This window comes from Brachionichthys hirsutus, chromosome 1 (genome assembly GCF_040956055.1).
Source record: "Brachionichthys hirsutus isolate HB-005 chromosome 1, CSIRO-AGI_Bhir_v1, whole genome shotgun sequence".
Lineage (NCBI taxonomy): Eukaryota > Metazoa > Chordata > Actinopteri > Lophiiformes > Brachionichthyidae > Brachionichthys > Brachionichthys hirsutus.
Window position 1 is genome coordinate 9258140 of NC_090897.1, and position 26788 is coordinate 9284927.

At 40.8% G+C, this 26788-nt stretch overlaps 1 protein-coding gene across 1 annotated transcript in view; it reads right to left on the minus strand.

Moving 5' to 3' along the window:
* ppfia1 (PTPRF interacting protein alpha 1) overlaps positions 1-26142 on the minus strand; it is a 31640-nt gene extending 5498 nt beyond the window's left edge. The window contains exons 1-26 of the mRNA XM_068739534.1: positions 26012-26142; positions 24186-24455; positions 17609-17710; positions 16742-16906; positions 16530-16604; positions 14956-15057; positions 13857-14090; positions 13558-13704; positions 12493-12627; positions 11120-11203; positions 10909-11040; positions 10470-10532; positions 10258-10337; positions 10031-10181; positions 9685-9690; positions 9254-9477; positions 8931-9162; positions 6982-7011; positions 6376-6500; positions 6119-6291; positions 5914-6007; positions 4473-4484; positions 3451-3532; positions 2826-3026; positions 2444-2506; positions 1260-1286 (exon numbers count right to left, since the gene is read on the minus strand). Of these exons, the coding sequence (XP_068595635.1) occupies positions 1260-1286; positions 2444-2506; positions 2826-3026; positions 3451-3532; positions 4473-4484; positions 5914-6007; positions 6119-6291; positions 6376-6500; positions 6982-7011; positions 8931-9162; positions 9254-9477; positions 9685-9690; positions 10031-10181; positions 10258-10337; positions 10470-10532; positions 10909-11040; positions 11120-11203; positions 12493-12627; positions 13558-13704; positions 13857-14090; positions 14956-15057; positions 16530-16604; positions 16742-16906; positions 17609-17710; positions 24186-24455 (3009 nt within the window). The 5' untranslated portion in view covers positions 26012-26142. The remainder of the gene's footprint in view (positions 1-1259; positions 1287-2443; positions 2507-2825; positions 3027-3450; positions 3533-4472; positions 4485-5913; positions 6008-6118; positions 6292-6375; positions 6501-6981; positions 7012-8930; positions 9163-9253; positions 9478-9684; positions 9691-10030; positions 10182-10257; positions 10338-10469; positions 10533-10908; positions 11041-11119; positions 11204-12492; positions 12628-13557; positions 13705-13856; positions 14091-14955; positions 15058-16529; positions 16605-16741; positions 16907-17608; positions 17711-24185; positions 24456-26011) is intronic.
* Between the last annotated feature and the right edge of the window lie 646 nt (positions 26143-26788).

The window sequence follows — 26788 nt, forward strand, 5'->3', positions numbered from 1 at the left end:
GAGAGGGTCATCTATTTTAGCAGCCATAGGCTAACGCAGGCATGGGCAAACCCAGGCCCGGGGGCCATATGCGGCCCGTTGGTCTTTTTAATCCGGCCCGCCAAACTTGTCCAAATTATATCATTAAATAAAATTGTATTATAATTAAACCTCATTCATTTTACCTTTTCTCTGTAATGCTACCTGTAAAAGGCCAAATCCTTTCATGCAATAGCTTTCATGTGTCATTTATACTAGCTCACACAAATACTTCGTGCATCTGTTCTTGGTCCGGCCCCTCTGTCAAATTTTAGAACCTATTGTGGCCCGCGAGTCAAAAAGTTTGCCCACCCCTGGGCTAACGGCTCGGCAGACATTTTCCGGACAGTTTGCAGATAAGTCAGTTGTGGTGCAATTCTACATTAACATTTAACGGATTATCAACTTGACAGACATGAAATGAAAACGATGTGATTCCTAAATGTGAATCTTCAACCATGTGAGCAGGAAACCAGAACGCAACATTATGTGGATTGTATTGAGAAAAGAAAATCAGTAACAGGGGTGCCTTCTAACCAAAATGCTAGTTTAGACTTAAATACTATGCATTATGCCTGCATCAACATGTTCTCTACATTATACTTTTCTAAATAAATAACAAATAAGCAAGCAAACAGATGGTTTCAAACAGTTTTAGCTTCACATAGCTGTTGCTACTGAATGATTGATTTCATACATTTAGGTACAGGATAAGCCGATTTAAAGTGGACAATTGATTTCAATTGTCATTTGTCACAAAGCACATAAGGATTGTAATGAAAGTGATAACAGGACAAGTGAAAGATGGAAAAACTAACTCTGCCATTAAGTAGCCTCAGAATCTCCTCAAATTATCAAAAGCTCTGCATCACACCATCATATTCCATTTTTTCTGCAAAAACCTTGATCTCAATAAGGCCGTGCATATCTAAAGAAAATAGAAATTCAAGGGGCAGATTCCACTTGAAAATGTATTGGTTCGTGCTGCCACATGTCCAACCCTCTAGTAGTTTTTGCTGAACCAAAAACAAAAGCAGCCATCTCCAAGTTGTTCTGCTGTATAAATGAACCAAGCATACAAACAAACTGCCATTCCAAACATGCTTGATCTAAAAATAAAATTAAGAGAGAGACATCTCCTCTGTGAGATGCAGTTAAAATAGAAAAGAATAAGAGATGGAGTTAAATAGTATACACAAGGTGAACATAGATGGTGGGTTTATTGGGAAACATGTGCAAACCTGTGCCCAGCTACCCTCGTCATCCTCCTGATGTTAGCATGGTTAGAGTGAGCATGGTGAGAAGAACAGAAAGTCGACGGGTTAGTAAGCCAGTAGTGTTGAGTGAGAGGCTTCATGTGGAAAACAGCATTCAAAGCAAAATAATAAGCCAGACAAAATAATGGAAAGGAGTTAAATAAAATTGGTGACCAAAAAAAAAAACCACAATTGTAGGAGTGAGTGATATAAATAAAATCATCAAAAATGGGTTATTGCTATTATATCCATGTAACGGTTTATCATAACAGAACTATTGATGCTATTTTCCACTGAACGGAACGGCTTGTCTCCACGTTTTTGGTAGCAGGTACTTTTTTTAATCCTGTTCCAGATAGTAATCCTTCATTGTAAGGGTGATTCTCAGCTCAACACCATAATATCGACACAGACAATGCTTGCTGTAATATCTGTGATGAAGTCACACTAGTCCACGACAGCAGATCCAACCTGAGGAAACTGGTCAAACTGCATCAATTTAATGCCGGTGCTCACGATGAGGGTGGAGAGAGTTCAGGGGCCCTAGAGAAAGCCGAGCTTATATCAAAAAAGCATCCAAAAGAAACAATTGTTCTTTATTTGTGATCAAGGTAAAAAAAAATAATGATTGGGATTAGTGATTTTAAGTCACATCACTCATCCCTACAATGTTACAGCAACTATTAAAAATTATTAAAGGTGACAGTGGGAGCGAGTCCTTCATGCATTTTTCCTTTGTGCTTCTCTCATTTTTTTAAATACCATATTCTGGATGACTTTAACAGCACTTACACAAAATAAAAAATAAAAAAAACTTAGCAGCAGGTGTTTTTTCTTTCCAAATGTACATCACTAACAAACAGACACAAAACTTACATTAAAGCATACACACACGTTGAGTTTTTTCAGCTCTAAGGAATGAGACAGGAAGAATACCAACAAGGAGGAGAGAAAAATTACAAAAGAGCAGACAGAATAAGGTCTCATCTCAAGTTGCCTCATGAGACCCCATGCAGCCAGATTAATAACACACTGATCAATCACGCTGGTATTAGTACACGCATGCAATGAATGAGGCCTGGCTGTCCTGAAGGCAACTTGCAATGAGCCTCGGCAGTCACAACAGAAGCAAGAGGCCGCCGGTGTCAAGCCAATCAGGGTAGACTAACCGTGGGAGGTGTGGCTGCCAAACTTTCCATTTCTTCATGCGTGACCCAAACGTTTCCTGTGGTCTGATCATTTGAAACCCCCCAATCACAAGTGAGAGAAGTTTGTGAAGAGGAACAGTGATGAAGAAGGGAGGGAAACAGGATGGAGAAATCAAGAAAAGGCTGTTCATTTAGTGTCATCACTGTTAGCAGAGAGAATTACCAGTAAGTTAAAAGCAGTGTAACCCCATCATTAGTAGTAGTAGCATGTTAAGCATGGAAATAGCTGAAATGTTAATGCAATAAGTGTCATGCTCAATCAGATAGCAGGAGTGTGTAAATGTTGTCTGACAGTGTAACCTGTATGAAAGTGTTTTATTGTCAAAACCCAACAAATAAATACCGTTCTTGATGTCGGTGGCGCCGAGGGGCTGGTGAGAGACATGATTTCCTGGATGGCCAGGCGAAGCTTCAGACGATGTAACGGGTTGCTGATACCAATTTCACGTTGGATTTCTGTGTCCGACAGTGCCGACATGATGGCTCCACTCTTCACATTAGCTCGGCATGCAGCCACGTACCACGCTGGCATGCCCACCCACAGCTGGCCAGAATGGGGGAAAATGGGCAACAAATAGAATTGTATTTAGCTTCAAACACAGCCTGGATGGACCTGCCAACAGACAGGAGTCTGGAGCTAGGTCTGGCTTTTCTTGGATCAAGAAGAGGACGTCTCACCAAACTAAGATTAAACTCAGAGCAAACTAAAAGAAAAGCAACTGTTAATCAAACATGACCTGGGAACCTGGTTTTTCCCCAACTGAACTGCTTTCAGAAAATGTTTGCATAATCTTTAGCTGAATAGGCAAAGGCCGTAAAGAAGATGTGGCCGGTATGTCGTTTCTGGAGGCTGAACACACAAGTACTGATCTGATGGGAAGTACCATCCAGTTAATTGTGTATTTCTCACCTAAATGTTAACATATTTGAATTCACTGGAACACTGTAAAAATGTTTTTTTTTTGTACCTCCAGCCAAACCACAACAGTCGGCCCATCCCACTGGGCAAATGGCAGGCCCTGCATGCGAGCCTCTTCCAGTAATTCATGCCTGAAACACAAAAGACGTATTATTGTCAAAACACACACAACTATACACACAAAACCAGTACCCACAGGATAACAATATGCAATCAATGAAATCCACATTCGGAACAAACGTACACAAACTGAAAGTCATGCACACTAAAACAGCAGCTTGAGAGAAAATGAAACCACAGAAGAATAAAATACAGACATGCTCATCATAAAATCTGAAGGTCAAAATTATTTACATCTTCCTGAGTGTTGATCAAGCTTCTTCTCCCGGCCAGTTATTCAGGGCTTCATCAATGTTTTGCTAACAAACACTTTAAGAGTTTGCTTATAAAATTATTTTAGTATGGATACATTCTTCTACCATAACATGCATAGAAGGTAGTACTTAGAGCAGGAAAAACCTTTACATTGATTCTAAATTATCTCGTGCACATCCTTTATTTGTGATGAAGGAAGAGAGAATCCTCGGGGGGATCTCAGCAGCTTCGGATTCTGGTTCTCCCAAAGTCTTAACAGCAACCCCAAGCCTAAAGGGAAGGTTTGTACTTGAACACAAACTGATGAACAAAGGCTCGACTTAGTTGTTCGTTTTAAATTAATGATTTTGCTGAAGTGTATTTTTCCAAAAGTCAGTAAAATAAACCCTTAATACGTATTTGGAAATATATATGGCTACATTTTAGGTTACGTAAACTCTTCCATTTATTATCACTCCAGGAGTTGCAATGCTTTACGTCGTTCTCCAATGGGAAAACTGCTAAATGAAAATGTGTCACTCACTAAAAAACAGCAAACACACAATCCTGTTAGTTAAGCTCTGTGGAAAGCAGGGTATAGAGCAGCATGGAATAAAGCCATCACTCAGAGGGTCCTCGGAGTTATAGGAGAGGTCAATGAGAAGCCAAGAGTAGGGAGGAGATATGGTAAAGCAAAAGCAATATGAACCAACTTACCCTGTCTTTGGACTACACATGAAATGAGAAGGGGATGATAAAAAAAAGAGTGAGGTTTGCAAAAAAACAAGGGAAGAGGAAGACACTGACAATTAAAAAGCTACCTGGATGCAAACCAATTTCAGTGTGTGCTTTAAATGAAATGTGAAGGAAGGACAACACAAAAGAGCTGTGGGAGATTAGAGTTATGCAAATGACAAAAAGAAAATGCGCTGATTGGATGCTGCATGGGTCAAATGGCAGGGAGTGAGCTGTGAGCCAGCCCTGGAATACTTGAGGAGCAATAACAGTCACAGACTTTTACATTATTAACAATGTACAGACCACACAATAAAGCCAAACTGCAGTTATATTTGCCGTTAAAATCAACCAATTTTCTAATTTCAGTCTTGTTTTAGATTTAGAGAATGCAAAAAGAGCGTCTGCTGAGGTCACACAATGGATGTTCCCAATGCGGCACTTGCAACAAATGTTATGAAAGAAATTAAAACCTGTAGCTCAGTCACACAAAATCCAATCCTAGAGAGTTTTTCTTATTTTATTTAGCCCTACTTGATGTTGCATAAAATAAGATATGCCTTTATTAATCTCACAAGAGGAAATTCAGCGTCACAGTAGCATTATAGCAGATAAAGCTTTTAGGCAAGCACACAAGAGTCTGTACAGATTATATCTGTGACTATCAAAGTGGAAGTAGGAATAAGAATATAACACTGGACTGTATAATACTGTACCGAGTACTTGGAGCAGTTTTGTTGTAGAGTCTGACAGCTGCAGGAACAAATGACCTGCGATACCGCTCATTCACACACTTTGGGTGTAACATCCCATCACTGATGGAACTCTGCAGTGAGTGTGTGTTTGAGGAGGTGTGAGTCGTTAGCTATCATAGCGGACAGCTCGGCTGTTATCCTCCGCTCGCCCACTCCCTCCACAAATTCTAGAGGGCATCCCACATTCTCAGATTCTACAATGTGATGACTTTTAAATGTGGTTACTGCAGTTTGTCTTTGTATGGTACGGTAGTATTGCAGGGTGTCCTTGGTCATTTTTGGACTTTTCACCCCGTCAATATATACTCTGCTCCAAAAGTGTTGGAACAGTAAAATAAATTCCTTTATTTTTGCTGTAGAGTGAAAACATTTGAGATTGACATCAAAATAAGTCACAAAATACAGAGTCTTATTCAGTGCAACTTATATTGTTATTGGTACAGTCTGTCTGTTCCAATACATTTGCCCACCTAAACATTTGGTATTCAGATCCAGATGCAAATATCCGGGGGGAAAAAGCTTAAATGTTGATCTTTTTTCATACTCATCTTTTGATGTAAAACTCAAATGTTATCAAAAATAAAGGAATTTGACTCACTGTTACTCACCAATACTTTTGGAGGGCAGTGTAACTTGCTGGGAGAGTAAAGAACTGTTTGAAAACTTACTTCTTCTGCAACTTCCTGTTCTTCTCTGCAGGGCCTCCCAGGGTGCTCATTCCTAACCCATCCTTGGGAGAACTCTCAGCCTCTGGGGTACCAGCTAGGAAAATAAACAAACCTTATTCAAAGATCGGATAGGCACAAAGCGAAACTGGTGATGAAGAACTGCACTATATTGACATCAACGCAAACCCTGTTCCATGGGTCAGACCTTGGCTTGGGAAGTCCTTGCCAGGAATGCTGGGTCGGCCCTTCTCCTTCTTCCCAAAGAAGCGCCCGATGGAAGACTTGATACTTTTCTTCTTTGCTGCTTTGTTGAGGGAGTCCTGGCTGCTGTTACTACTGCTGGGGTCACTTCCTTGGCCATCCTGCAGACCAGCCAGACTACAGGAACAAAGAGTATGAAATTAGATTTAGAGGGTATATACAGACAGAGTAAAGCTCAAACAGGCGAGGGGCAAAACTTACCCTCGAATATCTCGGATGTCTTCATGGCTTGCAGTGTGCCCTGCTTCCCTGTTCAAGCGCATGGAGCGTGGAGTGGTGGGGGGTGACGTCTCACATTGGATAGTGGTCTTGTCATCCTGAGCAGACTACATAAAAGTAGAAAAGACATGGATGTTCATTTTGGATTTTACTCACATAAAGGGTGTTTCTAGGGTGGGAGATGGGCTGTTATACTTGTTAAAAAAAAAAAAAAAACTAAATTAAATAAAACAAATCTGGTTGTGGCAATAGTTAACTTTTAAGCTACAAATAGCAGCTAAATAAAATGATGAAATCAATTATTGCATATTTTGTGCCAGAGCAATAACTCCACTAATCGATTCAGGTCAAGCAATTATGAAAAGTCCCACCTTCATCTTTAAAGGTTTGAAAACACGTTTGAATGTTCAGGGATGAGATTGGAGAGTGTATGTAGGAGCGTCAATTAGGACCAGATGTTATATGGTACCATGGAAAGGAGAAACGTTTATACTGTGGATTGCATTTGGTGCTTGGTTTGGGAACTAACTGACTGAGGACAACAGGCATGTAGGCACCAGAGCTCAATGAAGGAGGCCTCTAGTTTACCTTCCTGCGGTGCTTGCGCAGGTCACTAGGCTGAAGCATGGCAAAAAGAGAGGAGAAAAGCAGTTTGTCAGACACAGAAAACCATCAGTGGAAACTAGCCATGCTCAGACACACAGGGTTAAGAAACTGGAACATACATTTACTCATTTATACTGGCATAAACAATGACAAAGCAGCCATGACCAAGATAAAACGTTTTATTATGGAGTGAAGATAGACTGTTTTTAGTAAAATAAAGTCGGTTGGAGCACCACTGCAAGCGAGGCAAAGGAAAAGAACCATGCTGAGAGTTGGATAAGGATGGGTGCAGTCTAGCCCAATTTGAGACAGAGGTTTGACGAATAATAAAATTCAATAGATAAATACAACAGATTTTTCAAAAAATATGCTACTTCTACTGAGAAATACAATCTATAAGGAGATTCTTTAGCTGCTATGACCTGCTGTAAACCTGATATATTACTAACAGACTGCAACAGGTCTTTTCTACCTGTGGCCATCAGATTGTATAACCCCTCCCCTTTCTGCAGGGAGGACAGCTAACATTATTACCCATTAATATTGCCACGTGCAATACAGTTTTCTACATCATGGACTTTATTGTGGTCACCATCAGGTACAATAATCTTCCTATTATATCCTGTCATCTGGACTTTACTTACTTTTACTCCATGACATTTTTTATTTATATTTTAACCTATTTTGTGTTCTTTCGCCATTTCATATTGTTATCTTTATTCTGTTCAGTGCTTATATTTTTATTTTGACTATTTCTATTTTTTCATTTTCTGTAATTCTTTGGAGCAAGCTGGAAACAGAATTTCCTTTCGAATCAATAAACTTTTATCTTGTCTGGCTTTACACCACATGACCACATGAAATCATGTGATTCCGCGAGCTCCCTCAACCGTTAACTGAGTGGATTTTGAACTAAGTGCAGTGTGACACCTGAATTTCTGAACCAGAGCAGTCGCAGTCACATGTGCATCCAAGAAGGGGCGGTTGGGATTATTTTATCTGCTGCATTCCTCACAGGCTTGGCATTAGCAGAGCAAATAAACCATCAGCGTGCCACAGCTCTATGCAAGTTTCTCTGGCCCCAGGAGAAAAATACGTAATCACTCATTTCCTTTCCTCTACTGACACGCCAAGGCAGGGGCAAGGAAGAGATTAGTAAACTGTAAAAGGGAAACAGGAAGAGGAAATTGCAGGGATGACCAGCAAATTAATTTAATCACCAAAAATGTCCTTGGTGTCTTCTGGTTTAAGCCTTGGTGTTCATTTTGACCATTTTCACAGATCCTCAAAACAAAAGTTTAAAGACAAGGCTGACAGGTATCGTCTCTGCTTTTATGTCTGTAGTATTTTAAAGTCCCGCTTTATTTGATTTCATGAAACTGACAAATCGATGGATGGACATTAACTTTCTTCATCCATCCATCGATCTAAAAATGTTCTTGTTGATCTATAGCTGCTTTGCCGCTTTGTAGCAAATTCCTACATTCGGTGCGCCACAAGGAAATCTTTCAAAAGTAAAGAAGTGGCGAGAAAGAAGCAGACTGCACCCATCTGGAAGAAAAGGAAAGGATCTGTGGAAAGGTACCTGAAAGTATGGTGCATAGCTAAAGCTTTGAGGAAGAGGACTGAAGCCAGTTGCACCACATGGCAAGTAAGTTACTGTCTGCTGGGAAAGGGAGCTCCGGATGATGCATGGGTCATAGCAATACTGCTATGGGCAGGGGATGGTTACATATACACATGCATACACACAATATTAGCGCACTAGTCACACTAATCATGAACACAATGAACACAATGAACATGAAAAAATTAAATTAAACAAATTGAAAATCAAACCACAATTATTGTTAATCAATACTGGCATTTGAAGCTATTCAATGCACAGATATGATTCAAGTGAAGAGATGTGAATTTGAAGGAAGTGTTACCAAGGTCATGACACCCATCCGGTCCATTTCTCTGTTGGGGCTGCGGGGAATGCGTCTGGGGGTGGAGTGGCCAGAGCCTGGGGGTGAGCCGCCCACTGAGGATCCCGCACACAGTGAAGGAGGGATTGAGCTAAGTGAGCGGAAGCGTCCTCCGAGACTATCGCCACTGCCCACTCGGTCCTCGATCTCCTCTGCCCGGATGGCTGTGTTCTCCTTCTCCTCTTGGATCATTCTGCAAGAACCGTGTTGGACAGGATAAATTAATGGATGACATATAACACGACTAAAGGCTATGCTTTGGTAGCTATCTAGCCGGTTGGTACCTAATTTCATTGTTGATAGCATCCAGTTGTTCCTGCAGCATTAAGGCAAGGGTCTGTGCATCAGCCTGGCCAGCAGGGGACAGCAGGTCCACTGAGCTGAAAATAGTCTCTCGGTCCTCATCCAGGTCTGAGGCATCCATGTCACTCTCAAAGGCCTGGGCCACGTTGGCCAAGACATTGGCCTGCTGCATGCGCTCCCACTCTTGCTCATTCAAAGTCTGCACCTGGAATAATCAAGAAAGGCATTAATGGAGAGAACAGGAAGGGACGGACAAACATATGGAGGAAAGAATGGAAAGACAGAAAGCAGGTAGAAAGGATATGAGCGAAACAGTCAGTAGAAATATCATTTTGTCAGTGGTATACTCAAGCATGTCATTAATGTATGAAACAGATGCTGTTTCATTGTTATCTTCACCACTCTGACTTACATGTCGCTGAAGTCCAGAGAAGCAAGCAGAAAAAAACAGAGAAGGAAATATTGTCAGAGAGAACCGAAAAATTTGACAGGAACAAAAAGAGAAGGGGAAAATGGGCAAAAAAAAAGTCCTTTATAGTTAATTTATTTATTCCAAAGTGGGAAAGATTTTTCTTAATTTTCAAAAAACTAATAGAAATAGAAATCTTTCTTTGTAAAAAGAGTGGACAAATGTGGACACAAATTATTTCATTTTAACATTACATTAAAAAAATGCTAAAATCACATCTTGTGAATCTATAGTAACTAATTTTCATTTAACTGTTAATACACCAATGGCTGATCGGCTTGGATCTCACCTTCGACGGCTCGTCCAGCAATGCTGCCATCCGTCCTTTTTGGGGTCGTCTCAAAACAAGAGCACTGCCGAAATTTTCTGAGTTATTGTCCATCATTGATGAAGCTGAAACTGGATACCTGAAATCTGGAGTGCTGCCCAGCTGAGACCACCTGGAAAACCATATGCTAAAACAATCAGAAAGCCCAGAGTTCACCGGTTCAAGCTTAAACCAGCTAAGTGTCTCACCCATGTAGTAAGGAGTTGCTCCTGCTCCCTCCCTGCTCATTCTCTGCCTTCATGGTTTCAATCCGAATCAAAAGCTGCTCCTATAGCACACAACATTCACAGATAATTGTCATTAGCTGGTGATAAAATTCTGTGGCAAAAAAGGATAAGAATATCACTGCTCAAGCATTGGAAGCAAAAAAAGTATCTAAACTCAATGAAAACCTCCTCACTTTCTCATGGTGAGACTCTTCGATTAATTTCTTGGTATGATCCAGTTCTCTGATCAGGGAATTCTGAAAGCAGACAGAAAAAAATTGAAAGAATCTGGCATGCTGATAAATATGTGGCCTGAACTTCTAAGTATGCACCATGACAAAATATATCAATACTAAGATACCAATACTAGGGCTGCACAATAATGGAAAAGACATCCACTGCACATGTTTTTGTTATCGGCAATAGAACTAACAAAAGAAAATACAGGACAGATGACTTGAATATATTTATTATTGGGAAAAAAAAAACTTTCTGCAGTAGATTCACACTTTAGAGGGCTACGTGCCAAAACCTTTGAAGCAAATATAACATCAAACAAATAAATTAGCTTGCAGCAAATACACATTCCAAGTATAAATCATCACACCTCTGAAAAGCATCTGTGTCACTCACCTTATCCTCCAGCGCGGACATTCGCTCTTTGAGGTGAAGTTGGAGTCTCTCATTGGACTCTGAAAGGAGCTTGTCCACTGTCTCAGACAGACGCTTGTTGTGCTCCTCATTCATCTTCTCTCGCTGGCGTGCCTGTATATGCAGAAATATGACATCACAATAAAGTAAACAGCGTAAAACACATAAGTCAGCAGATTTCTCCTCCTCTCACCCTGAGTAGTTCCTGGTTCTTCTCCTCCAACTGGGCCTCCATCTGCCTCAGTCTCTCCTCCACATTACCATGGCGTTCCTCAGCCTAAAAAGGAGGAATGATTTAAAAAAAGAAAGAAAATTTAGGCATCCATCGACAGTACAGGGATGGCATCCTTACTGGTGTGTACCTATAAGTGGATGTCGAACAGTACTGTCATTTCAGAGCTCTATTTTGGATGTCCTGTCATCCTTTAAGGAGCTGCTGGACGAGGGCCTCTCCTTCTCCACAATTAGGTTATTATTTGGCTTCATACTCTGTAACTGGTGGCACAACAGTAGCTTTGATACAGTGATCCCCTTCCTGGGTCTTGGCTCTGAATGGGCCTCCATTTGAACCTACCGATACTCAGCCTATAAATATGAAACATCTTTCATACAACATAATGTATGGCATCATTTCTCACCTTGATCTTTGCTAAGCAGGGTGGGCAACCTTCATTTATTATCTGTTCATCGCTCTTGTACTCGGTTTACTTCCGATGGACTCAAGGTTACTTTATAACTGAATGCCTCAGATTTGGCCAAGGTTATCCCTAACGTCATAGCTCTATAGCCTGTAAGCTTCTCTTCTCCTCCTTTTTCATCTGGGGTTGGCTTGTTGCATTCCCTTCATCCTATTATGCATTATGCATAGCAAAGACTGTGCCGAATGTGTGTGTCTTTCTGACCAGTTGTTTGTCTACTTTGTTCATCAAGCTGGAGGAAAGGTCCCGTCTAAAAGCATCTTTCTCCACGGACTGTGAAGACCATTTCCCTATCTTGTAGTAGCAGTCAAGGGTACATGGCAAGATCATGAAGGGCATCTATCAGTGATACCTGAACGGAAGCAAATTGGCCTTCACTGCACATGTACAATAACTGAAGTAGCTCAAAAGTGGTACAAGCCAGTTTCAACACTAATAAGGTGCTAAATTGCTGGTGCAGGTTCAGCTCCAGCCTGTGCTGTCCGAGACTAAGACTCGAACTATAAATGGACAATAACATCAGCCAATCTCTAAAAATAAGTCCCCGTGGATATTTGGAGTAACATAAACAATGGCGTCCTTTGCAGCTTCCGCAGGGAGTTTGATGGTTGCAATGTAAAGGATCTAATCGCAAACCTCTGCTGCATGTGCTAACGGTCAATGCATGCTTGTATTAAGATTAAAGTTAGTTAACGCAAAGTAATGAAATTAAGGATTTTCAAAGGCCTCTCATAAATATCAACATGTACACATGCATTTAGTATTTCATTAAATCTCAATTCCAGAATTTAACATTTGGAAATGTGATGATAAAACAAACAGAGGAGGCTTAACAGGTAGATGGGCATTGGATGGGTGCTGCTGGTACCTTTGTGAGGGCAGCGACTCTCTGGGCTAGCTCTGCTTCCACCTCAGGCAGAGTCTCTGCCTTGCGGATGGTCTGCTGTAGCTTCTGTTCGGCCAGCTCCAGCTTCTCCTGGAGTTGCCGGTTTCTGTCCTCCGTCTACAACAAACAAGCCAAGAGCAAACATTTAATAAGAAGCATTTTAAATGTTGACCAGGTTGGATCGGATTAGAAACGAGGCAATAAGAGGGACAGTGAAGGTTAGACGTTTTGGCGATGAGGTCAGAGAGACCAGGCTTTGATGGTTTGGACATGTCCAGAGGAGAGACAGGGACTATATCGGTAGAAGGATGTTGCAGATGGAACTGCCAGGGAACAGGGCTAGAGGTCGACCCAGGAGAAGATACATGGACGAAGTGAGGGAGGACATGAAAGTGGCTGGCGTTGAGAGGACGATGCAAAGGACGGGGTGAAGTTGAAAAAGTCGATTTGCTGTTGCAACCCCTGATGGGACAAGACGAAAGAAGAAGAATTTTAAGTCCATGCAACACCATGGCCTCATAGTTTGCTTCGACTTCCACAATTTGATGAGACTGGCAATGAATAAACCTGGAAGGAGAGGGAGGGGGTTAGAAGCACTGTGGAGGGCAGGAAGTGAGGAAGACAGCCTTCATAACTACACAAAGACAGATAGAACCCGTAAAGGAAGAGGAGAGGGACATCTCCATCCCAGTGAATGTAGGTAAAGAAACAAGCCAGTGTCTTTGAGGCCTCATTCAGTGCCTGCTGCGGAGGTCAGTGTGTGATTACAGCAGGAAATCATGAGCAGGTGTCTGAGAGCAGCAGGGACTTCCCGCTGGCAGACAAGCTCGACACTGAAACACCAGAATCAACACAAACACTAACGGCGTTTAGTCAGACATGTGGGTATGTGTAGACGTGAGTGTTGTGATGAGACATCTGATATTAAATCCTGCAGGTTAAAACATTATTCAAGCTAACATTAGCAGAAAATCGTGGACAGACAGCTGCAATCTTCGTTGACTCCTATTATGTATTTACTATTCAGAAACGGAGTATGGGACCTACTTGTCTGAAGAGAGACTCCTTATTGGCTACTTCATTCTCCAATTTGTCATTGAGATCATGGACAGAGGTCGCCTCCCGCTGAGCCGCCAGGTAGCGCTTTTCTAGGGTGGTGATCCTCTCCTCCATGTCCTCCTTCTGAGCCTTGGACTGCGCACACACGCACACACACACACACACAGAACACAAGCATCATTGTAGCCCTGAACATGAGCAAAGCTTTTTCGATGAAATGCGATGTAAATTGAAGGGAAAATATTTCGAAGAAATATATTTAGGAGATCAATGTCTGGCTGATCTACCTCTCTCAGGTCTCTCTGTACACGTGTGTTCATGTCTTCCGACTTGATGAGGTCCTTCCGAGCTGTGTCCAAGTCCTCCTCTAGTTCACTGATTCTTGAGACCATAGCAGCCATGCGCTCCTTCATCTGGCCCAGATCAGCCGTTTGACGGTCCACTACCTCCTGGAGCTCACCAGCCTTCCCGAATGCAGGCCCCGACTCCTCCTCTTGACTCAATGATCCATCGGACGACCGCTGTGGATGTAGCATGTAGCAGTTACACCTACACAATGTTGAATTCACCTCCCTTAAATAAAAATATAATTCTCGCAGTGAACTGATTGACCTTTAAACATCATCTTGATGCAAAAAGAGGCAAAAAGACCAGAATGGAAGTTAATCCATGGGAATGACGTCGCCGCCAGAACTGCTACTAGCCCTTCTGGACAATGATTGTGATTCCAGAAGGCAGAGCATGGTGCATTTCACAAGCGGACAAGAAGCAGCTCTCTGTTCTGCAGCGAGTATGTGCCTAGTCTAGTTCTGAAGGGATGCTGTATGAAGCTCTATAATCCAGATTAGACCAGACTGGTTAAACAGAGGAGTTGAATGGTAAAGATTTTAATTTAAATAGTGGATCATGACGGCAATAAACAGACAATGTTGATAGCTCTACTGTATACAGTGCACATCTGTATATGCCATCAGAATTTGTATATTATTTGACTGTTCAGATCCATATTTTCCTGTATGGCTGTCCTCCTCTCTGTCATATGATGCAGGCCACACCACAGATTTCTCTGTTGTTCTACTGGTTCAACAGTTTTCACATAATCATCCTCATGAATCAGAAATGTTAGGACAACTGGTGCGTATTACGTAACTTGTAGTCTATGAAGTATTATTATGTGCGACTTCGGACACCAACAGATTTGACGTATCTTAATATGCTTATTCAAATTGGTCACTCGGAAACATGCCGAGTTTATTTAGATCAGATTTTCTTTCATCGACTGAACAAGCGTAAGACACTTGTCACAGACAAGCAGCTGTGGCCTTTGAATCCAAATTTTCACACATCAGAAATGCCACCGACCGGTATACTGTTGAGTATCCTCACCTTGCCGTTAGTGCTGGGTGTGTTTTCAGAGTTGTGGTTGACCTCGCTCGTTCCATCTGCCAGCCCTCTCTTCAGGCAGTTCTGTTCCCTGAGGTAAACCAACTAGAGGACACACCAGTTTGTTACCCTCTCTCTCTCTCTCAAGTCATTAATCTCCTGGTGATGAGAACCTAAAAATGTATCTGGTTAACCACTTAACCAAGAACACAAAACTAGTTTGCCTCCTTATATAATATGTGTTATTTCTCCAAGTCTTCTACAGCGTGTTGAGACAGGCCACCGAGAAAGGAGAGTAGTTTGAAGTCCATATGGTTCAAACCACAACTATTCTGGTTACAAAATTCAAATATATAAGCTGTAGTCTATAATACTTCATGCTACATGGCCTAAGAGTAAGAAAACAAAGCAGCAAAAAGCTGCCTTGCCTTGGGAAGTAAGGTTACTAATAAAAGCATGCAGTGGCGAGTGGTTGATTTGATGTGTGCTGGTGTGCTCGTGTATCCCGGGCTGATTCCCAGGAACAAAAGATGACAGTAGAATAAAGTGGTGTACATGAATCAAAGAGGAAATCTAGGACACTTCTCCAACATCCCCTGGGCATTTTGTCAATCTTAATCCTATTCAGCACACAGAGGACTCGGTCCCTTCGCAAGCATTTACACAAGAGTGGTTGATTTCTTGTCCGTAAAGCCAGTGGGGATACTGTTTTGTAAAATGACTGCATCACAAGAAAATCCTATCTGTTGAACAAATATAAGAGCTTAGCTGCACGACAAACCAACTCTCCATTCAGATTGTGTGAAAACAGAAAAAAGAGCACATGGAGCACATCAATCATTCAGACAAGCATGCAATTAATTATGAAATGTTACAATAAAAAGGTGCGATATCTACACTACCTGCAATTCAGATGTTGGTGATGATAAACAGTGATAATGAAACAGTTATAAATTAACTTATTTGAATCACTCTTGACTTGTTTCAAATATAAAAATCTACAAGTAACCTCTTTAAGAATAAAATAGAAATAAAGGGAACCACCTGTTTCTATAGCAGATTTCAGTTCACTGTTAAATGATAAATGTATCATCTACTACTAGGTGTATGTATACTAATCATGAAAAACAATTCTGGTAAATATTCCTACATTACATGAAAACACAGTATAAAGAGATACATCGCTTATACATTATGAATAGTTCCAGATGGGGGTCAGCTGACTTTACCTGTTACCTAACATTAGTTTTCAGGGGAGTTATTTGAGTTGATCTACGCTGTGGGATCTTTCTCTTTTTTTTTTCTGCGAACAACTTTTGGAGGGGGCAAAGGCCCTTGTTTTTTATACTCCCTTATAATATATACCTTTTGTTTGACTTAATATGGTACTTACCGGTATGCATGTTTCACTTGTGGAGAACAAAAAATAACTAATTTGTTTTGTGAAGGTTTTAGTTTCATTTGAAAACACACTGTAGAGTTTTTGTTGTTAAAATAATCCAAAAGCTACAAATCAATATTCATAATTCATACAGACGGCTACAGTTTAGGGTTGCATTTATTTTATGCTTGCTTACTTCTTTGTGTGACAAAGTGAGCTGTTCCTCTAATGCGCTGCATCTTTCCAAGGCAACGCGAAGTCGCTCTCTCACCTAGAAAACATATGCAAAAAATAGTGTGTATTTTTTAAACCTGCTGAACTGTATACATTTCTGTCTCCCCCATTTCATTAAAAAATCTGTAATTCACTGAATGACATGTACAGTAAGAAGCAGACAAAAATTCTAACCTTCTCGTCAAGGGCTTTGTGGTGTTCGAAAAGTGACTTAAGGGCTTTGAGGACCTCCACTTCACTGGATACTCCTGCTGGAGACTGAGCTTGTCTCTTCACCACAGTCATCCTCAGGCTCCGCTCATGGCGAGACACCAGGCACTCCAGGTGCTCCAACAGCAGCTGAATGCACAAGAGAAAGACAGGCTGGAATTCAGGTGCCAGAAAATATTAATACAATTTGGTATCACCAGTCTCACAAGCAGAGCATCGATTCTTATACAGTTTCGGTTAATGTTTTATTTTATATGGTAGTCATCATGTAATATCTTAAAAAAATTGGACAGACATGCAATTGGTAATTGTTTTGCTCACACAGTGCTGCAATTCTAGCTGACCTCATGGGACGTGTTATAACTTCAACTAAATGTACTTTTTAATGCATAGGTTATGCTTTCTTTATCTGTTCCTCTTGGATTTTGAACCACTGACGTGTTACGTATGTAGGAGACTCTTCTATGCAAAGTGTACAGAAGTGGAGTCAAGTCAGAGTCACAGATGCTACTGCCTCAAAAATACACTAAGCTGTGTTACAGTCCTGCTCAGCACAAACAGCTGCATTAACAAAGTAATTGCTGATGGTAGATGCATTTCATACATTTTACAGGTAGTAAAATTGATTACTTGACAATGGTTTGGGTAGTGGGACAAAGGCTATACCTATAATTAACTTATACCCAGAACATAAACATGCAGGGATCTGACCTCCTGTACAGAAATACTCACTCATCATCAGGGGTGATAGTATATGAGGTAAAACACTTTGATTGCTGTCCTGTGACTTGACCGGCATAGTATCTGTGTGTCTCTGGGTGTTACACAAACCCGTGTGTTGTTTCTTTCAGCCTTCAGCTCTGCAATTTCTTCCTCCTTTTCAAGAAGCTGTTCCCGGCACACATTCACCTCCTTTGTTAGCGCAGCAAACTCCTAGAATAGAAATGCAGAAATACAGTAAATGTAACCTTTGCTTAAAAAAAGTTGAGAGCTGTCCAAGAACACAGATGCCCCCGCAACTGGAAAGACTTAGCGACCACAGTCGCTATCAGAACAGATTAAACACAGAGCAACATAAAAGCACGCAAAGAGTAAGGAAAGCAGTTATGTGAAATGTTCATAGTATTTTGTCTGGCATTTCTTGAGAAGATGTGGTTAAACAATGCCCTTACCAAACCAGTTATGTGCATGTGTAATGGATGGATCATAAATAGCAACCCTATGTTTGGGGTGCAGGTGGCAGGAGTGATCAACCATTTATCAGATCTTAGGTGTTTCAATCCCTGGTCCCCTCAAGTAGAGCAAGATACTGAAAAAACACTGCAAAGACGACACCGCTTCTCGGGGATGACTGACTTGCAGAGAACTAATTTTTCTTTGTGGGATAAATAACTTGTCTAACTTTATTTTTATTTTTATTAAATCCCGATTTGACAAAGGTATAATGAAAACATTGTCAGTAACCTCTTTTCAAATCAATTTGGCACGTAAACATGGTCTTCTGGGGACTTGGATTAGGGCTATGCAAGTTGAAAAGAATGGTTTGTTTTTCCAGTTGCTTTTTTTAGTTCAACAGCCAGTCATCATATTCTTCACTTGTTTGAGAGAATGCTGCTACTCTGTTCTGGTGTAAAGCTCTACAATTGGTTTGAGGAAATTACTATCATAATAATAATAATAACTGTATAACAGGTTCTCCTTGAACACACGCGCACACACACACACAAAGGTTTTATGGTCTACACACGTGGTTGGACCTAAAGAATGTTCCATGATGATTATTTGCCCTGCAAAAGCTAGCACAGGAACCCAGACCAATGAGCCATCTTGCTATGTTTCAGGGAGGGGGCTGGGGCTGGAGCTTATACAACTATTCTCCTCTCCCTTTACTCCAGCCTCTGAGCTTTTCCAGTGCCTGGCACAGATCCTAAAAGAGTCAGTGGGAGTTTGCTATTGGCTACGATCATGGTCTCCACTCTGGGCTAGCCAATGAGAGACCATGAGAGGCGGGCCCAGGGGTAATTACAGAGTGTCTTACTTCCCGCATTCCAGTGCATACGGCGAGGTTGAGGTTGAGTTGTACAGCAACATTAAGACTCTTCTATGCCTCAATCCACCATTTATCAGCCTTTAACTCATCATCCACGCAAGATTTGGTTTTCATTCAGTGCTCACAAACAGAAGCATTAAGCGGTTGTGGACTTTCTATAGCTAGCGACTAAAGGGTTTAAGAATTATTTTAATTTGAGAATTAAGTTCCTTCATCTGGGAGTGAAAGTGCTTGCTCCCACCTGAAGCAGAAGAGAATCCTTCTTTAGTAATTTGCTTGTAATCAAAATAGGCAGTAGGTAGTTCCTACCAAATCAGCATCCAGCTTAAAAACTGCCTTGAGAATAAGTTCTTACTGTCTAACACCAGACTGTGCTGTATTTGGAACTGACATCGGAATAAAGATGCAGTGAAATCTGACACTTGTGCGGAGGGCATCTGTTCTCCTGTAGAAGGAAGACTCATTGACAAAAACTAATTAGATGCCACAATGGCTCTATTACAGAGATGCTTACACTGCTACCCGAACACACAGACATGGAAAAAGGCCAATCTAAGGGAGGCGGCTGAACCTTTTCCTGAAGCCTCTTTAATTGAGGCTCCATCATCATGTCCAGTTTAAGATGTCTGGCTTCATATTTTTCCCCCAAAAATACATAACGTAAAACAAACAGTGCAAAAACTTGAACAAAAAATGGTGTTGTGCTACATACACAGTCACAAATGGTAGGGAAAGCCTGGCAGACAGGCTTAAAACTTATTGTAAGGCCTTTAGCGATGCCAAAACAGACTAATAAATCTAAAAACCCTCTGCAGTAATTACTTTATTAGCTTCTAAAAAGCTTCCACAAAATTAAATTTTTTAGAAACAAAAGTAATCACTTCCTGCTCTCAAGTGATTTTAACTTATCTTCAGACGTAGGAAATGCCATCAGCTGTAGTCCATACATGTGTATGGCTTCTCTTCCGCTGAACCTGCCTTCATATTCTAAACCAAAAAGCCATCAACTTGACCCTGTCCCAACTAGGCTGCTCAAAAATGTATTACTCTTGGTCAGCACAGATATTCTGCCCTGATCAACAGGCTGTGTAACAGTCCTTTACACCGGCTGTAAATAAACCTGACCCAGAGGTTTTAGACATCCATCTAAATGTCCACTTCTCTGAATAAATAATTATCTACTAATCAGTTATCTATACATCACTTTTAGATGAGCATTGAACTACATGACCATCAAAGATAATTCAGTGGCAAAAACAGCACACCAATTCTGTGGGTACAATTTAGTTTAAAGCCAAATTAAAAAGGACAGTCAGACAACTTGGAAGTGATCGAAAGGGTAGCAGTAAAATTATCCCCCAACCCCACCCACGAGTCTGAACTGGACAGAGGGCAACAGCAGTAGGTCTGTTTGTGCTTGTCTAATACTTTCAGACCAGAGTAACTATAAACATGACAATCCTAATAAATGGCTATTGATCTGTGATTAGTCTTAAGACTAATCACACATTTAATAGAAGCCAATTAGACCATCAATCATCATTATTTGTATAACAATCAGCAAAAATTTCATTATCTTGACAGCCATAATACAACTTTTTAGAATAACACTGCCTGACAATTATTTCAAAGATGCTGAATAATTTAACAATTTCTAATGGCTGTTAATTTAATTAGTTGCTCAAAACCAACCTCCTGCCATGCAAAAGGAAAGGAATCGTGTGCTCGGGAGGTTAGTTGGCAAAGCTTGGGAGTTGAAGAGTATAAACTTACTTAGCATAGGTTGATCTGAACTTCATGAACTTCACTTCCCTGACTTCATTTGTGCATGCTCCCTTAAAGCTTGTAATTGAGCTCACACCTGGCAAAAGGAAACACTTGCACGCTGTCACTTTGATGTCACTGTATGGAACAAGTCAGTCTTTGTCTGAGTCTTGCAACGGTGCACTCTCCATTCAGGCCGTGGTGCCACTTGTATTCAGTGCAATAATACAGCGCTGTAGAACTCATGAGAAAAATATGACTTGACTCTTTTTTTAAAGTATGATTAAATTGTAAGTCAATCGTATTGACACTTAAACAAGACACTGTTTCAATACCACATATTCAAAATGATGCAATATCCACATTTGGTAGTTTCAAAAGTACCAAAGCTCAAGATTTCTAATTACATTTTTAAACAAAGGCAGAACAGACTACAGAGCTGTTGTGAATTATAAACTATATTGCTAGTGGTATCTGAGATGAGAGGCTGTCCATTAGTGACAGATGGCTAGAATCCATTATTCAAACCAGCCTTACTGGATTTTATTTCATTCTTTCACCCGCACCTGAAGCTACGACACACTCAGGTTTATGATCACAGTACTGTTCACTAGGATCAATTTATTAAAGAACATAAAACAATAAATAAAAACCCATTACACAAAGTGAATTAAAACTATTCTGTTCAAGTTTACCAGTCCTGGATGGATGAATCAATATTAGCTAAGAAAATCATTAATGAATTGAGCTGGCATCCTTACTGATAATGCTGGTACTCTGATAAAGGCATTGCTACAACTGTGGAGCTGTCAGATGATGTCAGGGGGAATTTGTCTCTGGACTAAAAGCAGTCAGGAAATTAACTCTGAAGTTATCTCAGGCACACTTTGATGGATTCGGTTGTCTAGTTGACATATTCAAAAGGATTATTTTCAAATGAATCAATATTTGACTAATTTTGCCATATAATGTTTGTTTGCCTGGTGGCCTGCCAGGCCTCCCAAACATGGGGAAGCACTGGAGAGAATAGCATTAATGCCATACAGTTTCAATGCAGAGACTCGGGGGCCCTGTCAGGCCAGGGCACAGGCTGTCTGATTACAAGAGGTCGCCTGTATCCCTTATTGCTGCAGTGTGACAGACACCGCTGGCACTCAGACCTTGCCATGAGCTTCTTGGCCTGCAGCGGCAATAAATTCTATCTGCAAGAGAAATTACTGCTGTATTTGCTCAACAAAAAGTGAATCAGATCACAAGAGGAAAGTGATTGCAGTCACACAGAAAGGATTTGTCTTTTCTCATCAAACAAACAGTAAATGAGTAGCTGAAGATGAACTAGAGTAATCTAAATGGTGAGCCAGAGTGAGGTGAACACGGCAAACGTTTGTCTAGGTTCTTTTAGGTAATACATCCAAGTAAACATCACACTAAAAACAAAATATCATCATCAGAAAGTGGAAGTCGGCAACACGAGAAGGTCCTTCACAAATTGTCAATGCACTTATCCGTGTGCTCTGACAGCCCCGTTACTCAAACGGAGTTTGACAACAGGACAGCCAAGAAAAAGACATTGTATGTCTTTAATGCTGTCAACTATGTGGCCCTTTCCTTGATGCTTTTATTTTCTACAAAATAAGTTAGAAGTAGAGCGCAGTCTCGTAAAGCGGATCCCCTGGCCATGTGTTTGTCAAAATTAAATGATGCCACATCAAGCATGTAGCTTACCACCGCCTCTTCTTCACAATCATCACAGCGGCTGTAACCAGCTGGAAATTCACTGCCAGCAGATGCAAAAACACACACACACACCCAGCGAAGCCAACTTCAAGCAAAAAATATTACATGCCTTGGCTTATACAGAAGCACAGAAATTTCCACAACGTGTGGGCTCTTAAAGTGGATTGCTAAAGAAATCAATCTGGGCACACATCAAAGCTTGAGTCAATGAGAAACACGCATGACAAGATGTGTTGTGGGAAACCAATGAATCCTGTGCAGAACACATAAGGCAAATAAACAGACCAAAAATAGAATCAATATGCAGTCGAAAGTGCACAAGTGGAGTTTGAAAAAGCTGCTGATGTGTGAGCAAGCTAACCTGGAATGTTCATGCATTCCACTCCAAGGATACTCTCACCGGGGAGGAAAGGAACACGGCAGAAAAGTCACCTCCCCTTCACCTACCTTCTCTGGCCTCACGACCTACACAGATCAGCTTTTCTTAAGATTGGAAGAATATCATTGTGCTGATGAATAATCTCCATTCCTATTTAGCTTCATTTTGTCTTGAGTTTATAAATATATCCAGATTATGTTTAAATTTGGCGCTAATCCCTGCGGCCGAAACAAAAAATATGCATACAAGAAAAACGGGAAATCTTATTCGTAAACACAAGATGGATTATTGCCGTAGCTGTTATCAATTCAACGTCTAAAAAAACCAATGACTTAATTGGTAGTGAATCCTTCACGTAACCTTTGTGTATTTTTTATCTGAATGCACTGAGTGTCAGCTGAATGAATCAGAGTACTAACAGTGCCTGAATGATTTACCCATTGACGTAGTTTTCGGGGCTGCAAATGGCAGCCTTGTGTTGTTAACATCAGTTCTCAGAATCTGACAACACAAAGCTGTATGCCATCACTTGTCTTAGAGCAATGTGTAATCTGCTCCAGTTTCTATGTTCAATCTTCAGACCTCTTTGATTTTACAACCAGTCTGTACGTTCACATGTGATCACTCAGCGTCTGTCTCATGGTTCCCTAATGCACACTTAACAAAATACTATTTCCAAGCCATGAAAATAAGAGGCATCTTCACTATGAATACAAAATGCATTTTTAACCAAAACTGCATCAATTGGCACTTGGCACCTATGAATACATGATATGCACAATCGTCCAACAGAAGGATGCTATCAAGAACACAAAGCCTTCCAAAGGCGTAACTATAATGTCTAAGTTTCTGTAAATGTACATGCAAGGTACAATTACTGTATAAAGTATACTGTCAGACCCCCCCCCCCTCATCCTCCTCCTCCGCACTACATGCCGCTGTTGGCGCTATCGTCTGTCTTGAAGCTAAACCTCATAACAATATCACATTTTATATTACAGTAATACAATATATGATTTATTATATTGTGTATGCGTGTGCGTTGATTTGAGTGTTTTTAAACGGCCGGAACGGATTAAATTGTTTTCAGTTCTTTTATATGGGGAAAAACTGATTTGGCATACGAGTGATTTGAGTTACGAGCTCGGTCCAGGAACAAATTATATTCGTATGTCACCAAGCGAAAACAGAGGCAGCGAGCAAGCAAGTAGCAGTAGTAACATCTGCTAGTCTCGTTGTAAACTCGACGTCATTGTAAATGAGGGAAACCTCAATGCCCTTCGAGTATAAATAAAGGATTGAAATGAAAGTAGTAGTAGCAGTATTATGAGGAGAAGACCTTCCATAGTGCACTGGTATTACTTTGTTTAAATTGCATACAATGTTTGTGTAAGACCTGTGTATATTGCAAAAGGTAATGACACTCAATGTAAAGCTGGATTCTCTTTATAGGATAAATATTGGTCCCTCTCACTCACCTGTGGCAAAGCAGTGTTAAGTTGTCTCTGCAGTGAGTCCCGTTCATGGCTGACTTCGTGCAGTTTGCCCTGGGTCAAGCCCAGATTCTCCTGAGTCTCTCTCAGAGTGTCAAGAAGACGATCCCTTTCTTCCAGCATGGAAACCATCAGCGACTCAAAGTGACCCTCTGAGTCGGACTGCAGTGGGGAGCCGGAACCACGACGGCCGCTGCTGCCACCCCCGGCAGGCCCTTCGGCTTCGCTGATAGTCGGCATCACCTCGCACATCATCTGCAACAACATTTTGGACAGGGCATTGTGTCAAATGTGACAGATGAAGGAAAAAGATTCGACAGGAAAACCAGATACTTGCCATGCGATGAATGGCAACATTCAATCAATTTAAGGGTTAGTACACCTAATAATTCCTTAGCAATAACAATCAGTGATCATATTGAAACTATCTTGCATAATCCAGACAGTTTCCTCCAGATATTTGAGGAGTTGGATTGATGGCAATAAAAAACATTTCGATAAGACAGAGAAGGTTATATGCTATTCTGTAGCTCAGTGACAAAAAAAAAAAGAAGGAATTAGTCAGTGCTGTGTCTGGAGGAAGACTAAATAGGAGAAATGTGCCTAAACTCTGGCAAGGGTTGGAAACGCCTGATGCTGCAAAAACAAAATACTCAATCAGCTGACATTTAAGGCAGTCCCATGACAAACAAGTTTCACTATTTCACAAACCACTCCCAAGAGTATGAAAATTATGACACAGCTAGTGTACTGTTATCAAAAATATCCATGAAGAAACTGGTCTGTTTATTACAGACAGGCTGTTCTTGTGTGAGCGTTATTGCAATCAGCTGACCAATATCATCATTTAGAATGGACCCTTAACTAATATAAAACAGGGCTTGAATAATTTTGCTTTCAACTATATGCTGTCTGAAGCTTTTTGTGTCATGCAGCATCTGGCCACAAAAGTCGAGGGAATTATAAACATGCTCTGCACCAAGGGAGGCGCTGAGGCATTGTGAATAGAGGACTCGACAGAAACCTAAGAATTGTGATTTAACATACCTGCAAGGAACAAACCGTTTACACATTGCAACCAGTCCAGTAGAAACTCAGCGGCACCCAGAGACACCCCTTATTCTTTGCATAGAGATGTCAAACGCCATTTGCTTTCAGGCTGTACCGTTATTGAATAAATGCAACCAACGCTCAACAATTGTGTTCAAAAGCTGCTGTACCGGACCACTTCCAAACAAATTAACAAGACAAGAACATTGTCTTGTTAAGTGATTAACTCCACTTACAAGAAAAGCATTGTTTTTAGAGGAATGAGACAAATGTAACCTGATTTACAAGAGGCAACATGAATTCTCCATATTCTCCATATCGAGGTCAAGCCACGCAGGCTCAGCGATGTTTATTAGGGGGAGGGTCACGCAGCATCCATGAGGGAGTAACAGATGGTAAATCCAGTCATCCTTTACGTCAAAACGTAAAAAAAACCAGAGTCTGAAGGTAGAACACTTGAATTATTATTATAATTAACTACTTAACCACTGATTACACTATGTATTTCATTAAGTGAAACAAAAGCAGAGGGGTGGAGAAACAAATCCAGATGCATCAAGCACATTTCATTCGAGATATTATTTACAACTTGGAATCTGCATCACACTAACAAACTACTATGTGTCAGATTCTCCATGGTCCTTACGCGAAAAATAAAAACAAACACTAAATCAACAATTCAGCGTTAGTCACACACATCTGGAAACATCAAAGCTCGGACACGAAACAGAAATTCACGCCTGAACAAATCTGTAACTCACCTTTGAAGAATACGGTAGTTATCCCAACTTTCTTCGTAATCCACGTTATTTTTATGACGAAAAGCAAAAGTAGGCTACTCCAATTTATGTTACAGCCTTACTTGTACTTCACAAATATCCAGTCATACAAATTCCGCTCCGGGGCTTGGACACATAAAAGGAAGAGAAAGGATCTTCTATATTGAGAAAAAAATAATAATTTCTGAATGGTCTCACAGCACATAAAGTGAGCAGGGGGCAGTATCCCAAGTTTGGCCGGCTAACCCGACGTTAGCAAGCTAGCATTAAGTCAGCTGGTGATTCGATGATTGCATATCTGGATTTGGAAGTAAAGTGTCTTTGTTGTCAAAATAAAGAGCCATCCTCCATAATAAAGTTAAACGCAATAAATGCAAGGATTCACTACAGACGGACGTTTTGATACAGTTGTGTGACGTGGAAACCTTTGTAGCTTGTGTCGTGTTAGCTAACTTGAAGCAGAGTTCTTTGGCTTGGAGTCAGTTTATAGTCGAGCGTTTGCTACTAGCCAGCTAGGTAGCTAACACTTGTTAGTTTTATATACCATTTACATAAACCCTGCCTCATATTAAAGTAAGTAACGTTACACTATCTCATAACGATTTATGCTTTGTTGCCAGAAATGCGAAAATCAGTTTCTAAAAATCTTAAATATTTATGCAAAGCTTTTGCTTAAATGATTAACCTATCAAGTAGCGCTGCTGCTATCAAGCTAACGTTAGCTTCCAATCGATTCGATGGAGTCGCGTCACCACATCG